Source organism: Hemiscyllium ocellatum, chromosome 42 (assembly GCF_020745735.1).
Source record: "Hemiscyllium ocellatum isolate sHemOce1 chromosome 42, sHemOce1.pat.X.cur, whole genome shotgun sequence".
NCBI classification, from domain to species: Eukaryota; Metazoa; Chordata; class Chondrichthyes; order Orectolobiformes; family Hemiscylliidae; genus Hemiscyllium; species Hemiscyllium ocellatum.
Window position 1 is genome coordinate 29,631,308 of NC_083442.1, and position 18,369 is coordinate 29,649,676.

At 44.4% G+C, this 18,369-nt stretch overlaps 1 protein-coding gene across 1 annotated transcript in view; it reads left to right on the plus strand.

Annotated features, from left to right (window-relative positions):
* The window catches only part of stra6 (signaling receptor and transporter of retinol STRA6), a 53,170-nt gene that overhangs the window by 26,375 nt on the left and 8,426 nt on the right, over positions 1–18,369 (plus strand). Inside the window, exons 8-15 of the mRNA XM_060853858.1 lie at positions 881–948; positions 2,330–2,406; positions 4,537–4,598; positions 6,362–6,524; positions 7,913–7,988; positions 9,149–9,282; positions 12,276–12,393; positions 15,870–15,971. Coding sequence (XP_060709841.1) covers positions 881–948; positions 2,330–2,406; positions 4,537–4,598; positions 6,362–6,524; positions 7,913–7,988; positions 9,149–9,282; positions 12,276–12,393; positions 15,870–15,971 — 800 coding nt within the window. The remainder of the gene's footprint in view (positions 1–880; positions 949–2,329; positions 2,407–4,536; positions 4,599–6,361; positions 6,525–7,912; positions 7,989–9,148; positions 9,283–12,275; positions 12,394–15,869; positions 15,972–18,369) is intronic.

The following is an 18,369-nucleotide window of genomic DNA, read 5'->3' on the forward strand; positions in this document are numbered from 1 at the left end:
TACCGCTTCAGCACATCATCTCTGGATTAGCCTGCATTATCTAGATTAATATTTACATTCCACTGTGCCAACTAGACTCGAAGCAGAATCTAACCAGGAGGATGACAAAGAAAATGGAGTCCAACTATGCTGGTGGGGGAATGTTTTTCATGCAACACATGGTTGAGGGTGGTGAGGGAATGTTTCTCAAGCAATGCATGATAAAGAAAGCAGGAGGAATGTTCTTCGTGCAACACGTGATGAAGGGTGGTGTGGAAATTTTCTCGAGACATGTAATAGACATGGTTGTGGGGGGAATGTTGTTCAGGTGATACATAATGGACAACACTGTGGGGAGAATATTTTCCATGTGACACATGATGGACATAGCTGCAGAGGGAATGTTTTTCATGTGACACTGATAGACATCACTTGGGAGAATTTTTTTATGTGACACTAATGGACACAACTGGGGGAGGGGGAATGTTTCTCTTGTGACTTATGACAGGTATCTACAATGGACTCCTGTAAGAGAATAAAAACCTTGGAGTCATCCAGGACAAACCAGGCAGCTGCAGATCTTTCTGATCGGAATCAAACATACAAATGTAATATAAGAGGAGGAGTAGGCCATTCAGCCTTTCGAGCCTGCTTCATCGTTTAATCTGATCATGACTGGTCATTTAGTTCAGTTGTCCCTTACCTTTGAGCTATGTCCCCAGGTCATTGATCCCTTCACCAAGGTAAAAGGTTGCTCCCTGTTATCAGTGTTAAACTAGGATTTAATTTCTCAGAGTTAAACATTGAATGATGGTGTTAACTGGTCCATTGTGAATGGTGGGAAGGTCTTACATCTGAATCTGTGCAGTCATTCCTCACCAAGCTCTGGTTTCCCCCTCAGTGTCCGGTTGATAAATATTACACTGAGTACTTAAAGATTTTACTGAGGAAGAAACCACACAAAAACAGGTTAGTGAATTACTGACTGTGTGTGTGTGTGTGTGTGTGTGTGTGTGTGTGTGTGTGTGTGTGTGTGTGTGTGTGTGTGTGTGTGTGTGTGTGTGTGTGTGTGTGTGTCTCTCGCTCGTAAAATCACAACTGTGTAGATAGAGGCTATTTGGCCCATTGAGTCTGCACTGATCCTACAAAGGGCAACCCCTCCACCCTCTCCCTAAAGCATGTATTTCCAATGGCTTACCCTCCTAGCCTACATATCCCTGGACGTCGAGGGAATGTAGTATGGTCAATCCACCTTACCTGCACATCTTTGGAATAGTATTTGACTTGGGACTAGCTCTGGTTTCTCGAGACTGTTGCCACTCTTTGGTAACTCGCCTCATTTGCAGCTGCTCCATTCCACCACTGCCTGTTGCTGCCAACAGGGAGCTATCTTCACAACTGGTTCAACCCCCACACTCCTACACTTTGCAACAAGGATCACTTCACAGTGAGTGGCATCTGAATATGTCTGTCTGTCTCTGTCTGTCTGCCTCTCTTTGTCTGCCAAAGAGCACTGGAACCAATTACACCATCCTGGACATCGATTTGATTAGGATCAGTTAACTCACAGTGGACATAGTGCCAGGTCTGTGCAGCTCAGTACATGGTCAACATTGACTTTCTCTCCTATTATGGAAGCCTTTTTTTTGTTTGTTTTAATAACCATAGTAAACATTATGTTATCCAACATCTCTCCAACCAATGTTCTCTAGGAATCAGAATGTCTGACCGCTCCATTCAAGCTGGTCACTTGCAGTCTTTATGGAAAAGAGCCAATTAATAATAACAGGAGATGGCAATCAGCAGAGGTCATTCTCTTGCTCTGTGTTGCAGTGATTCGGTCATGGGTCAGTTTTGGTTACTGTTCTCGATCGTAGATATTTCACTTGGAGCACCTGTCAGTGAAACTGACAGTTAGAAATGTCCTTTCTTTGTGAAAAATTGGTCAGAGGGTTGTGGTGTCAATGTGATCTGCAGTTGCACCAGTTTTATTGTGAATGCCTGGGTCTGCTGACTTAGCGCATTGTCTGTCTCCCTCTGTACCAGTGTGTGTCTCTCTCTCTCTCTCTCTCTCTCTCTCTCTCTCTCTCTCTCTCTCTCTCTCTCTCTCTCTCTCTCTCTCTCTCACGCACACGCGCACACACACACACACACACACACCCCTCAACCCCATTCAGACACAGCAGCACCCTGTCCTAAGTGCTTCGGGATTTTGGATTAACCTGCTTGCTGCAGAGATCTTTACTGTATTCCAATGGAATGGAGTTTTGTGACTTTGTGGTGGAGCTTTAAGAGCCTTGTGTGCATTTTGTTCTCATGTATTTTTTCACCCTGTCCCCTCTATTTTTAGTATCAGTACAGATCAGCCAAGCCTCTGGTCCAGGATGGAGACCTTGATACGATTGTATGTCTATTTACCAACAGAAGGTAAAGCCTTAACGCTGGAGTTGGTGTATCGATGCTATTTTGAGAATTCCTTGCGTTACCTCGGTTCAGCAGCTCAGGTTCAATGGTTCCCAGCTCCTGCACGGTCACTGATGATGAGTATGTTGTACCCCTTTGGTTCACTGGGCCATTCAGCCAAAGAAGGAGGCCATTCAGCCTATCATTCCTGTGTGAGCTCTTTGAACAAACCAAGCAATTAGTCCCTTCGCCATTAACTTCTACCTGCATCATTTCTTTTTTAGAAAAAACTATTGAGTTTCCTTTTTAAGAAATATATAAGAAGTCCCAGTGATACTTATATAGAAGAGAACTTTCTCGGGTTCATTTCAGCTGCCCTTTAAATTACTGATTCATCATCCAATGAAATGAATTACTCCTTTTATGTATTTACTGTCTTTATCACTTTGCTAATTTATTTAAGTTTTCCCAGGCAAACTATCTTCAATGAAAAATCCGCCACTTTATGAAGGGATACGGTAGGGATCAGAGTAGCTCCAAAGAAAACCTAATTCTGTTAGTTTTGATAGAAGCTTTGTTTAAATTCATTCATGGGATGAGGGCGATTAAAAGTCAACCATATTTCCTCTGGCAAAAGGGAGGACTGTGGATGCTGGAAACACTCCTGATGAAGAGCTTTTGCCCGAAACGTCGATCTTCTTGCTGCTCTCATGCTGCCTGACCTGTGTGCTTTTCCAGCACCACTCCATATTTCCTCTGGGTCTGGAGTCACTTGTAGTGCAAATTTTCCCTCTCATCAGTAAACCAGATGGGGTTTTCCAACAATCGCAATGGATTCGTGATCGTCATTAGTTTTTTTTTAATTGAATTCACATTCCACCAGCTGACATGGTGAGATTTGAACCCAGGTGCCCAGAGTATTGCCTGGGTCTCTGGATTGACAGTCCAGTGATAATACCACTAGGGCATCACCTGCCTGTAGCCAACACCCAACAACCTCATTGGCCTGTGGATGGTCACTTCAACTCCCCTTCCCATTCCACCAAGGACATGCAAATCCTGGGCCTCCGCCACTGCCAAATCCAAGCCATTGACAACTGGCGGAAGAACGCCTCATCTTCTGCCTTGGGACCCTGCAACCACACATCAACACTAGTTTCCAAATCCACACCCTACCCCTCCCCCCTCCACCCACCCCCCACCCCCACCCTCCGCACCTCCTTCCCAGATCCAACCTTCCTCTTGGCCTGTTCATCTTCCTTCCCACCTATTCGCTCCACCCTACCCTCTGACCTATCACCATGACCTCCCACCTGCATCTACCTATCACCTTCCTAGCTACCTTCCCATTGCCTGGCTCAGCCCCACCCTCCTATTTATCTCTCCGACCCCCTTCATTCCCCACGCACTCCCAACATTCCTGATGAAGGGCTTATGCCTGAAACGTTGACTCTCCTGCTCCTGGGATGCTGCCTGACCTGCTGTGCTTTTCCAGTGCTACACTTTTTGACTCATCACGTCCCCATGTCAAACCCATTCCTAGAGGTGTCCTGATTTGCTTTCACGTGGACCTGTGACGTCTTGGTGTGAAATCTCGGCATTCCAGATTCTCAACTCCATTTCATTTCTGTCAGTCATACTGAACCTTTCCCCCTCTACATGGCCACTATCTGACTCTAATAGGGGAAGCCTGCACCAGTGCCAAACTCTGCAGGGGTCCCTCCAACTGTAATGTTTGAATCTCTTCCTGAATTTGTCGATGCAGACTGAATCCTTGCCTTTTTAAGAAAACATTCATTGTGGGATGTGGCCATTTATTGCGCAGAGCTTTGCTGTGGGTCTGGAGTCACGTGTAGGCCAGACCAGGTGAACGTGCCAAACTGCCTGCTTTAAAGGGATCAGATGGATTTTTAAGCTGATGGACAATGGTTACATGGTCACCATTTTAATGCCAGATTTTACTGAGTTCAGATTTTGCCATCTGCCCTGCTGAGATTTGCATCCCATTACCCGGAGTTCTGGATCACTATTCCAGTGATATTATCATTTTGCCACCCCTTCCTTCCAAGCAATGTTATTGGGGAAATCGAGTGAAGGAAGTTCTTTGCCTGCTTTTTTTTCTTAAAACCATTCCTTTTTATTTTTAAAATCTAGGGTTCCGAAGTCCAACCAAACTGGTTGTGTCAATGACTGTGGCTGTCATTTCTGTCTATCAGGTAATTATTGGTTAAAACATGGATCTTAAACTGGCCTTGCCAACTTTATATACAGAATTTGATAATTACCTGCTGTGCATTCAGAAATTACAGATGTTGTAGCAAGTTTAAATCCAATCTCTCGAGGTCGTGTGGTGCTGTGGGAAACATTGCTGTTTCTGAATCCATGAGTTCTAGATCAAGACCCGCTCCATGACTTGCTAGCTAAGGAAGGTGTGTTCATTAATATAGACAGGTTGCGTTTCAACTTGTAAATATTTTCATCAACACAGACTGGAAGGTGGGAAGAGGCAAGGACAGAATTCTGTCGAAATTGGGGATGGATACTTCCACTGTCACTATCCATAGCTCTGGGTGACAACATGTGGTTACAAGTGTATGTTGCTGTGCAACCTAGACTCTCTTATTTGACCACTGTGGATCAGATGGATGCCAGTAACATGGAGTTCAATCCATGCTCCGGTTGGATCTGGGATCTGCCTCCTCATCCCTAGCCCACGCAGAGATAGAGCCTTTGGACAGACCACTTGAGGAAAAGAAATCCAGAATCATTGTTTAATTTGGTGCCATGGGAAGAGGTTATTCAAAAGCAGTCCAGCACTTCCCTTTTCCTCACGGTAGATGTTTTTAACAACAATTCAGGCATATTATCTCACACATCTGGAGCTGATGGGACTTGAGTCCAGCCCTTCTGGCGGAGAGGTAGGGACATGTGGAGAACGTTTGGAAAATGCCTTCCCTTCAGGAAGGAGATGCTCACTTGTTCCCAATTAATTTTGTTTGCGGATGTTTCTCTCCAGTGAGAATTGTCACGCTAGACTTTTGACCAATCAAATTATGTCATGGGAGGATGGTCCAGTTGGCATTGTGGCCAGCTGCGATCAAATGGACAGAAGACCCTTCATCATCAAGAGCCATCTTTTGGCAGGACCGCAAGAATTGGGATGGGGAGAGAATTCAGTCATGAGCTCAGACTCTGCCCCATTGGTGGAAGTTTGTCTTTTAGAGCTTTTAGAGAAGATGGTAAGTCCCTGTCCAGGGGTGGCACAGTAGCTCAGTGGTTAGCACTGCTGTCTTGCACAGCACAGGGTCCCAGCCTTGGGAGACTGCGTGGGTTTCCCTCCGGGTCCTCTGGTTTCCTTCCACAGTCCAAAGGTGGAATGCCCATGCTAAGTTGCCCCATAGTGTTCAAGGATGTATGGGCTAGGGTGGATTAGCCATAGGAAATGTCGGGTGTTATAGGGATAGGGTAGGCTGAGACTGTGCCTGGGTGGAATGCTCTTTGGAGGGTCGGTGCAGACACGATGGACCAAATGACCTCTTTCCACACTGTAGAGGCTCGATAATTCTAGGTGCATTGGCCTTCAAAGGAGACAAATTGTAAGTCAGTAAAACAGATTGTCTGATAATAATCTCTTCTCTGTTTATGGGAGTTTCCTGTGCACAAAACTAATTACCGCATTGCAAAAGTGTGGTCCAACACTGGAAATGATTTGGGATTTGGTAAGTTGTGTTGTATAAGCACAGCTTAGTATTAAATGCAGCCATGAACTCCATATGCACTGGGTCAGTAACCACTGAATGGGTTAAGCCTGTGTGAATATTATAATTGCTCATCTATTAATTCAAGACTACGTTTCTTTCTCTTCACATTCTTTGATCTAGCTGTCCCATTTCTCACTTCTGATTTTTCTAAGTTTTATATTTCTTTTGCTTTTATTGCATGTTAAATAATCCGAATCGGGTATTGCTTTCCCCTACAGTTTGCCCTTCTCCTCGTGTTGTACCTTGTCCCTGTCCTACAGAGGATGCGGGCTGGAGTCCAGGAACATGTATCCTACACACTTGAAGGCTTTGGCGTCAATCTCTCAGAAGATAGGAGTGAAGTTCTGAGTATCGTTAAATATTATATTTGGGTTGTGGAAGGTACGGATTGAGTACTTTTTCTTTGGATTGAAAAGAATAAAATGACCACCAATAATATCTCATCGCCAACCAATACAATAGTTTATCGGGGTCTTGTTGCAGTAGCAGGGGAAGATACAACTTCCTAATAGTCTGACAACAACTCAGAAATCACTTCAATTTTATAATGATTTACTATTCAGCTTGCACGACTTTCAGAACTCCCTCCAGTTTGGATCTGACTGACTTATTATGATTGAACATTAAGGAACCAAATACAGGGCAGTGGGATGTCTGTGCATTCTCAGAATGAGAATAGTTGCTGCACAAAAAAAAATTGATCTGCACCAACGTTAAGCTCAGCTCAGTTCATTTCCACAGAAGGTTCTTTAGATTCACGGATGAAAGATTTGAGTATTTGGCTTGGAAGGATTCATTTGTTCATTGCAAGGAAATTTCCTTGCAATTTGTCAAAATTGCAATCTGCCTTGTGGTTATTGCAGCCTGGACAGTAGGGCCAATCTGGAGCAATTGGTTTGTCATCTATAGAACACTCTACCTGTTCTTTTACGTGGAATTATGGCAATATAAGGTCGAGGTTTCTTGCGAAGTGATTGAAACATGTAAGACCCTGAGTGCTCTTAACCAGGTGGATGCAGAGAGGATGGTTTGTGAGAGAATCTAGAAGATGGGGGTGACCGTTTAAAAATAATGGATGGCCCATTTAAAACTGAAGCCAGGTGAGTTATTTTCTCTGGGAGTCGTAAGTATTTGGAACAATGTTTCTGAAAAGGCGGTGAAAGTAGAACCTTTGAATGTTTTTTTATGTCAAATATGGATAGATCCTTAGATGATAAAAAAAACCGAACTGCAGAAATCTGAAGTGAAAACCCTCTCTTCCCGATATTCTAAGTAAGGAATAGGTAGTGCTGTGGTTCACAAGATGACAACCCAGACGTAGGTTGCTCTATGTGCATTATCCAGGCTGTAAGGAGCCATGAGCAAGGTTGCAATTTTGATAAATTCTACGTCAGTTGCCACACAATGGAAAAGCTCAGGTCTGGCAGCATCTGTGGAGAGAAGTGATAGTCAACATTTTGGGTTCAGTAACACTGTTTTCTGAGGAAGGGTCACTGGACCCAAAATGTTAACATGGACAAAGCCTTGGCATGGCAAGGGGATGAAAGGTTATAGGGGGGATGGAGGTGGGGGAGTTGTGGGGAGGTGGGATGTTTGGTCGATGGACTGTAATCTCAAATCCACATTCCCAATCAGTTGAGGTCTAATTGAATGGTGCAGCAAGCTCAACGGACTGAATGGCCTACTGTTGTTCATATGTGTGTAGTACTATTTGAATAATGTCAGAATAGTGTGGCAGGGGATGATTTGACTCCTTTTTTCCTCAACAGTGTGCTACGTATCAGCGGTGGCTGTATCCTGTTTCATCACCCTCTCGACATTAATGAGGTCAATGGTTTTACACAGGTAACATTGAAAATATACAATTTCTGGTTCTGTCATCTCACCTGCTGGTTTTCCTGCCATTTGTAACTGGTGTAGAGAAAATCTCCCTGCTCATATATTTCCATAGACGCTTTCTCTTTACAAAAACAACACTGTTCACTAATATTTCAAATGTACTTTTTAACCAGATCTGATGCAGGACATACTTCTGAGGACACACACCATTCCCCCTCCCCCACTTTCTAATTATGGATCATTTTTATTTTATATTTTCTGTTTAAGCTTCATAGAACTCATGGGCTTTTTATTAATTTAATAGCTTTAATGGAATGTATGTCTTGAACAATAACATTTATAGTTAAAGGTGCTGTGTAGCAGCAATGATGATCCAAATGTATTTACTGAGCACCATTAGGAGCAGGAATAGGCCATTCAGCCCTTCGGCCCTACTCTGCTGTTCGTTATGATCTTGGTTGATCGTCTAATTGGGTACCCCGTTGCTGATTTCTCCCCATAGCCCTGAATCAGTTTAGCCCTAAAACAACTATATCTAACTCCCTCTTGAAAATGTTCAACATCTCAGCCTCAACTGCTTTCTATGAGTTCCACAAGGTCACAACAATATGAGTGTACATATTTCTCTTCATCTCAATCCTAAAATGGCCTAACCCCATCCCCTTGACACCCCCTAGGACCTCTGGTCTGGACTCATCAGAATATCTTTCTTGTGTTTAACCCTGTCTAGTCCTGCTGAAGTATTATAGGGTTCTGAGACCCCTCTGCTCAGTTTTCGAAACACCAGTGACTCTAGTCCTAACTGATCCAGTCTCTCGCTCGCTCTCTGCCTCTCGCTCTCTGCCTCTCGCTCTCTCCCTCTCGCTCTCTCCCTCTCGCTCGCACTCTCCTGCTATCCTAGAAACTAGTCTGATAAATCTTTGTGCACTCCCTTTATTGCTAGAACATCCTTCCTCAGATAAGGACACCAAAACAGAACACAGTACTTCAGATGTGGTCTCACTAAGACCTTGTACAATTGCAGCAAGACATCCCAATTCCTGTGCTCAAGGATCAACAGAACCATTTACCTTCTTTGCTGCCTGCTGCATTTGTATGTTTAATATCTGTGCCCTTAATTAGACAAAGACTATATTAAATCTGACTTGGTCTTTGCTCTGTTACAGGGACAATCTGCAGGCTCTTTTCAGAGGCGACACACGAAAAGTCTTCAATCATGACAGGCCGGTCAGACTCTCCCGCTCTGCTGTTGTCTGTTGGATGAGCTTCACCAGTTACCAGGCCGCATTCATCTGTTTAGGTATCTGCTGACGGGGTGCAGTTTGTTTGAATATGGGATTAGTTTTGTTTGTAGATATTCTCTGCAAAAGGCCAGGGTTGAGATAGAGAGCATACATTTATTTTTGATCCCAATAACATCACTTGATCAATTGTCACCCTCTGCCAGGAGGTGAAGGTGGGGGGGGGGGGGGGGGGGTTCCTTGTGGTGCAGTGGGGAATGACTCTGCCTCCAAACGAGAAGCTCCAGGTTCAAATCCCACTCCAGGACTTAATGGTCAATTGAAGATATGTTCATAAACGTGGCCGAACAGGGTGAATATCTTGTATGTCCTTACAACATGTGTCAAAAGCAGATGAAAGAATCCAGGTCACTTATGCTCAATGCAGGGTGTTGCTTCTCAAAGTTAGTGTCTGGCACCAGCATAGTGACTGAGGGAAAAGTTGGCTGTGGAACGAGACCCACATATATGTTTTGTCGGCCTGGTCCATTACTAGATGTGGGAAAGCCCAAAGCTCACCGAAAGTTTATAATCTCTCTCCTCTTCCATCAAATATTCCTGTTGTGGATATAAACTAACTTTGCATATTTCTCTGTTGGAACATCCTATTTGACCAAGCTGCTCTGTCTATGCTCCTCCCAAGTCTCCTCCCACCCCTTCATCAAACCCTAATAAAATGGGGTGGCCCAGTGGCTCAGCGGTGAGCACTCCTGTCTTGCAGTGCCAGGGATCCGGGTTCGAATCCAGCCTCTGGTGACTGTGCAAACCCCACACAGACATTCTCCCCAAGTCTGTGCAGGTTTCCTCCCACAGTCCAAAGATGGGCAGGTTAGGTGGACTGGCAATGCTGAGTTGTCCATAGTGTTCAGGGATGTGTAAGTTAGTCAAGGGTAAATGTAGGGGAATGGGTCTGGGTGGGTTACTCTTTTTGGGGGGTCAGTGTGGATTTTTTGGGCTGAAGGGCCTGTTTCCACACTGAAGGGATTCTGTTCCATGAACATCTCCTCTATTCCTTGCCCTTTCATGTCTTTGCCCAACTTTCCCATTTACTGCATTATTTTTGTGGCAATTGGAGGATTCAAAGGTTTGAACACTTGTTACAAATCTGATCACGAATGAACAAAGGTTAAACCTCCCTGGAATCCAGTAGTGCACTGAATAACTATCTAGTTGTTTAACCTGCACAAAACTCTTTTGTTTGTTTGTAGGGAAAGGTTTCACCTGTTTTAGAAATGATCTGCTTTACTCTAACAAGCATGAGAATTACACGTATGCGCACATGAATGTACAATGTGTGCACACGTGAGCCTGTGAAAAGGGTCCCTTGGTACACCATTCAGTTCCTCAAGCCTGCTTTGCCATTTGACAAGATCACGATCGATCTCTGCGGCCTGCGATCTACGTTCTTAGCTCCCCTATTCTCCTTTGGATTGTCTTTTTAGTGTAAAGAGTTTCTCTATCCCTGTCTTAAATATTACATGATCTTGCATCCCTGAAGAAGAGAATTATTTTTTTCATTCGTTCGAGGGCTGTTGTTGTGGTAGAATAGGTCAGCATTTACTGCCCGTCCCTTGTGAAGATGGGGGTGAGCTGCCGCCTTGAACCACTTGCAGGCCAAGTGCTTGAGGTTGACCCACACTGCCCTTTAAGGAGGGAGTTCCAGGATTTTGACCCAGTAACAGTGAAGAAACGGCAATATTTCCAAGTCAGGATAGTGAGTGGCTTGGAGGGGAACTTGAAGAGGTGGTGTTCCCACGTATCTGCTGGCCATATCCTCCCAGATGGAAGTAATTGGGGATTTGGAAGGTGTTGCCTTAGGAACCTTGGTCATTTTCTTCAGTGCATCATGTAGATGGCTCAGCAAGTGTGAATGTCAGTGCTGAAGGGACTGAATATTTATGGATGTGGGCTGCTCTGTATTGGCCGGTGTCAAGCTTCTTAAATGTTTAACTACAGTCATCCAAGCAAGTTCCACATGCTCAACTCTGAGAGAGAAAGCACTTGTTTATCTCAATCACAAATCCGAAATGCTTTCTACTCCTCAACTCTCCTACAAGAGAAAAGCTGCTTTCAGCATAGTTGACAAACTTTGCATTACAGATGATCCCCATATCTTCTGAATTGTTTTCCACGGTTTCAGTTACCCAAGGTTTACTACATTCCGAACATATTATAGGGAACTTTCTAGAACCAGGGGCCAGGGAGCTGCCGGGAAGGTAAACTCCCCGTCGAAATGAATGGGTTCGCTCCAATCCATGGTTTCAGGCTTCGGTGGTGGGTCTTTGAACGTATCCCCAGGGGGTATGGTGGAGGGACTACTGTAATATTGACACTTCACGCCTTATTGAGATAATTAAATGATTCTGGAATGAAGCTGAAAGGAGCCTCTTGGTCTGGCCTTGCTATTAATTCGCTTGCAATATAATTTTTTTTAACGCTCAGGCTATTAAGTCTATGTTACATTTTATTGTTTAAATTATAATCCCCTATTCCTGAACTGGTGTGATGAGCATTTTACTGTAGTTGGGAACATAGTGAGTGCGTTGTATGTGTGTGGATAAACTAACGAGGGGACAGTGCTCCCCTTCAGCACATGAGGTTAGCAGAGGACCAACGTGGACGCTGGAACAATCTGACTTTAACCATGTTTCTCCAACAACCCATGAAAGGAATTGAATGTATTTTCCTTTGTCTGTCCAACAATTCTTTTCTCTCTCTTTTGAGCTCTATCCCCACCGATCATTTCCAACTCCTCCACCCCATCTTCTGCAACACAAACGTCCCTAGCTACCGTCAGTTCTGAGGAAGGGTCACTGGACCTTGAAATGTTAAGTTTGATTTCTCTCCACCAATGCTGCCTGACCTGCTGAGCTTTTCTGGCAATTTCTGTTTTAGTTTCTAATTTATAGCATCTGTAGTTCGTTTTGATTTTTATTGAATATATTTTGTGTCTCGCTGTATGTTTCAAAACTAAACCATCTCACCCTCTCGTTCCTGTGAATCTCCCATTTAGGCCTCCTCATTCAGCAAGTGGTCTTCTTCATCTGCTTCCTACTGTTTGCCTTTCTTATTGTCGTTCCCATTGTCTACAGACAAAACCTGATCATCCTCAGGATCCTGGAGAACATGTGGTGAGTGCAAATGCGCCAAAACTTCTTGCTACACAAATGAGTGGATGTAGACAAGACAGAGGCTGTGGTACTTGGATTTTGCTCTCCAACTGGCAAGAATATGCTCGTATTTTCTGTGCTGTTTGGAGAGATTTGCTTAATTCCCCATCCAAAGGTCCGGGTTTGCTGAGGCTCATAGAGCCCCTATAGTGTGTGAGAGGCCATTCATCCCATCCTGACCACACTGACCCTCTGAAGAGACTACCCTATCCCTGTAACCCTGCATTTCCCATGGCTGACCCCACCTAGCCTACACATCTCTGGACATTAGGGGCAATTTAGCACGGCCAGTCCATCCTAACCTGCACATATTTTGGCCATGGGAGGAAACTGGAGCACCCTGATGAAATTCACACAGATACGGGTAGAACATCCACACAGACAGCCCGAGGCTGGAATCAAACCTGGGTCCCTGGTGCTGTGGGGCAGCAGTGCTAACCACTGAGCCACTGTGCTGCTCTGGTACTTGGCCTGTAAATGTTCCTCATTGGAATATTGGATACAAACTCTCTATCAACATTTTGACAGGTTTGCCTGACATATCTTCATGAGTAAGCCATTTCACCATTTCAGGTCAGCTCCACATCATGTCTGATCTGATGTTTCAGTTTTAAGAGGCTATTTCATATTCAAATCTACATTATTTGCCAATTTAGAGAGAGAGAGCGAGAGAGAGAGAGAGAGTGAGCAAGACAACCAATAGACAACATCAGCCTGGACTGGAGTCATTCCTGTTTCTCATAAGTTACTTCCTGCCAGTGTAACTCCCAGTTGACGGGTCCGGATTGGTAAATTTCCCCTTTTGTGTTGTGTTTATGCCACCAATAGAAACCACTTCCACCATCAAGTAGTTCAAAATTAATCCATAATTAATCTCCATTTACCCATCTCTGTTCCATAACTTCCACCAATCTCTCAAACCCCACTTCAGTCAATTCCTCTCATCATCAACAACTCTGTGGGAGATGTGTGTTCCCGGTTTTCACTAAGCTTTGTGAGGCAAAGTTACTCCCAGCGTGATTTCTGAAAGACCTGACGCTAAATTTCAGGTTCAAATTTATCAAAAAAAACTAATTTAATCAAGTGAAACAACTGAAGGAGTTCACCCCTTAATGTCTTACACTCTCCACAATCATTCCTCAGACTCCGGTCCAATGCTGACAGTGTGTTACAATTCATATTAAGTTAAGAGTTGTGCACTTTAATCGGAATGTTGCACTCTGGAGCGAAGGACAGCTGTGAGATGGAGGCTGTGAATCTCTGTCCATCACACAGGACACTCTCTCCCATTCTGATGACTGCGTGTCATCGCTGTTTGTTGGAAGGATTTGTAGTTGATACTCAACCCATTTACCCTCCTCATCACTGCATCTGGAGTTGGACTCCCGTGTGTGTTTCTGGGTCAGAGGCAAGGGCACTGCCCACGTTGCTATGCAGTGTCCGTGGTGTCTATTTTGAAGGGTTTAATTCTGAGTGGCCCTTCCAAAAGAGATTTGTGCGTCAAGTCCAATTTAAGAGGAAGTACCTCCCACTCAGTTCCTGTGGTTCCTTCTGATGATCAGCCTTCCCAAACAATCAACAAAGAGACCAAAATGTAGAAAATTCTAAACTTGAGTCAATTCGATTGAATTTACCCAAACATAATAAACATTGGGGCCTGTTTCAACACCAGGTTCGATTCCTGCTTGAGTGACTGTATGGAGTTTGCACATTCTCTCCCTGTGTCTGCGTAGGTTTCCTCTAAGTGCTCTGGTTTCCTCCCACAGTCCAAAGATGTGCAGGTTCGGTGGATTGGCCATGCTAAATTGGCCATAGTGTGCAGGCTAGGTGGATTCGTCATGACTTAAAAATAAAAACTCATGCAGGGTTACAAGGTTGGGATGGGATGCTCTTCATTGCACACTTTTGGTGGGCTGAATGGCCTCTTTCTGCTCTGTAAGGGATTCTGCAACCGAAATGAGATCTCTGTTCAACCTGATTGCAATTCTGAAAGATTGGTCGAGGCTAACTTTAATAAATTTTAAATTTGTTGGCGTATGAATTTGGCCTTTCCTCACTCTGTAAGGCTACACTTGATTTGGGATCATTGCATCGCATGAGGGGGAGGTGATGGCCTTGTGATATTATCGCTAGACTGTCGATTCAAAGTCGAGAGTGTGGTGCTGGAAAAGCCCCGCAAGTCAGGCAGCATCTGAGGAGCAGGAGACTCAATGTTTTGGGCATAAGCCCTTCATCAGGAAGCTGATTCAAAGCCTCCTGTGCTGTTCTGCAAAGCTAGCTGTGAATCCAGCAATAGCAGATGGTAGCATTTGAATAAAATCTGGATTTAAGAATCTAAGTTTATTAAGCTGTTGCTGATTGTCATAGAAATCCATCTGGTTCACCTAACTTCCTTTAGGGAAGGAAGCTGTCTCACTTTCCTGGTCTCGCCTACATGTGACTCCAGACCTGGAACAATGTGTCATAGTCATAGAGATGAACAGCACGGAAACTGACCCTTCAGTCCAACACGTCCATGCCAACCAGATATCCCAACCCAATCTAGTCCCACCTGCCAGCACCCAACCCATATCCCTCCAAGCCCATCCAGATGCCTTTTAAAGATTGCAATTGTACCAGCCTCTACTACTTCCTCTGGCAGCTCATTCCATACACATACCACCCTCCGCATGAAAACATTGCCTCTTAGGTGCCTTTTATATCTTTCCCCTCTCACCATAAATCTATGCCCTCTAGTTCTGGACTCTCCAACCCCAGGGAAAAGACTTTGTCGAATTATCCTATCCATGCCCTTCACGATTTTATAAACCTCTATAATGACACTGCTCAGCCCCTGATGCTCCAGGGAAAACAGCCCCAGCCTGTTCAGCTTCTCCCTATAGCTCAAATCCTCCAACCCTGGCAACATCCTTGTAAATCTTTTCTGAACCTTTTCAAGTTTCACAACATCCTTCTGATAGGAAGGAGACCAGAATTGCACACAATATTTCATCAGTGGCCTCATCAATGTCTTATACAGCCGCAACAAGACCTCCTAACTCCTGTACTCAATACTCTGACCAATAAAGGAAAGTATACCAAACACCTTCTTCACTATCCTATCTACCTGTGACTCCACTTTCAAGGAGCTATGAACTTGCACACCAATGTTTCTTTGTTCAGCCACACTCCCCAGGACCTTACCGTTAAGTGTGTAAGTCTTGCTCTGATTTGCTTTTCCAAAGTGCATTACCTCGCATTTATCTAAATTAAACTCTATCTGCCTCTGCTCAGCCCATTGGCCCACTTAACTGCTCTCTGGGCAATTAGATACAGATAATAAGTGTTGGTCTAGCCAGCAACACCCTCATCATGAGAATGAATACAAATAAAGTCTCTTGTTGTGTTTTGGCTGTGTAATGATAATTTTGATTTTTGAGTTTTTGTCTCTCTCCAAGGCCCTTCTGGTTAACTTTGATTCTAGTCGTGTTGATTCAACACATACTGACTCGACTCCTATTTCTTCAGAAGGATGGGAAACAGTTCAGCCTCACTAACAGGTACAGGAAGCATTGATAATCACTGGAGTACTCTAAATTGCTGAGCACTAAGGGAGTTTTAAAAACTTTAGTTAATTAGTATTGTATTAACTGCATTTTTCCATTGTGGCTTGGCCAGTAGCACTCTTTCCTCTGAGCTATTAAATGATTTATTGTAACTTTTATTTTGCAGTAAATAATACAGTAAAATACAATGAATATTTTCAAAGGTTGCCACAATCTGGTGTCATTTTGAATAGTTTAAAAATTTATAACTTAAAAAGGAATGTGGTTTTGTTCTGCCCCATTCTAGAGACTGGAGCCCTGTCCTGTCAGATGTGGATGTAGGTTTGCTCGCTGAGCTGGAAGGTTCTTTTTTATTTTCAGACGTTTCATCACCATACTAGGTAACATCTTCAGTGAGTGTCTGGACAAAGCCTAGCATCTGTCAAATGTTTTGAACAAGACTTTAAAGGAGATGAACATACATTTCTCCAGCATTATTTGAAGGAGACTGAGGCTGTTCCCACAAGTATCCTGGCCAAGATTTATCCCTCAATCAACAGCAAATGATCTGGTCATTTAGTGAAGATGGTGGGGTACCGGTAATGTCCCTGCACCAGTAATCCACCAGTAATGATCTGGAGGTGTAACTTCAAACCACACCACAGTAGCATGTGAACTAAAGTTCATTTCATAAATCTGGCTGTTTGAAATCTCATCATTGGTGACCATAAAACTATCATGGATTGGTGTAAAAGCCCATCTGATTCACCAGTGCCTGAAAATCTGCTGCCCTTGCCTGGTCTGGTCTACTTGTGACTCCAGGCACACAGCACTGTGGTTGATTCTTAACCTGCATGGCCCTGGCATGCCACTTGGTTTAAGGGCAATTAGGTATGGGCAACAAAAGAATTGGCCATCCATACCTATATTCTCACAAAAGAATGAGCAAAATAAAATCACTTGTGGGTGGCACAGTGACTCAGCAGTTAGCACTGCTGCCTCACAGCACAAGGGACCCAGGTTCGATTCCACCCTCGAGCGACTGTCTGTGTGGAGTTTGCACGTTCTCCGCGTGCCTGCATGAGTTTCCTCCGGGTGCTCCAGTTTCTCCCACAGCCCAAAGATGTGCAGGTCAGGTGGATTGACCATGCTAAGTTACCCACAGTGTTTAGGGATGTGTAGGTGAGGGTGGATTAGTCAGGAGTAAATATAGGTTGGGGGAATGGGTCTGGTTGGGTTACTCTTCAGAGGCTGGGTGTGGACTTGTTGGACTGAAGGGCGTGTTTCCACGCTGTAGGGATTTTACGGTTCGACTGAAAGTCATACTGCAGGCAGTGGTTGAATCAAACATCCTGACCACCTTCTCCTATTGGTGCTCTGGGTGCTTTCCCCCAGGTGCTCCAATTTCCTCCCTCAATCCAAAGGTGTGCAGTTTAGGTGGATTGGCCATGCTAAATTGTCCATATCATCCAGGGGTGTGTAGGCTAAATGGATTAGCCATAGGAAATGAGGATTGCAGGGATAGGGTAACAGTGAGTCTGGGTGGGATGCTGTTCAGAGGATCGGTGTGGGCTGAATGGCCTGCTTCCACACTGTAGAAATTCTATTCAAAGTTTGGGAGAAGATTTGTAGCTTGGGTGCTCGTTGTTGTGGTTCTGTTCACCGAGCTGGGAATTTGTGTTGCAGACGTTTCGTCCCCTGTCTAGGTGACATCCTCAGTGTTTGGGAGCCTCTTGTGAAGCGCTTCTGTGATATTTCCTCCGGCATTTGTAGTGGTTTGAATCTGCCGCTTCCGGTTGTCAGTTTCAGCTGTCCGCTGCAGTGGTCGGTATATTGGGTCCAGGTCGACCTGGACCCAATATACCTGCCACTGCAATGGACAGCTGGAACTGACAACCGGAAGTTTGTCAGATTCAAACCACTACAAATGCCGGAGGAAAGATCACAGAAGCGCTTCACAGGAGGCTCCCAAGCACTGAGGATGTCACCTAGACAGGAGACGAAACATCTGCAACACAAATTCCCAGCTCGGTGAACAGAACCACAACAGAAATTCTATCATTTTTTGATAAAGAATACTCAAATATTTAAGATAAGAACAGGAATTGTTGAAAGAGTTCAGCAGGTCTGGCAGCATCTATGGTGAGAAATCTGAGTTAACGTTTCTGATCGAGTGACCCTTCCTTGGAAGGATTCAAGTTTAACAGCAAATTTCTACAGCAGGGAGACCAGAATTGAATGCAATATTCTAAAAGTGATCTCACCAATACAGCATGACCTCTCAAAATCATGCACGGTACACTCACCACTGAAGGCAAGCGTGCCAAACTCCTCCTTCTCCTCCTCCTCCACCCTGCCTACCTGCAACTCCACTTTCAAGGAACTATAAAACCATACCCCCTAGATTTTTCTG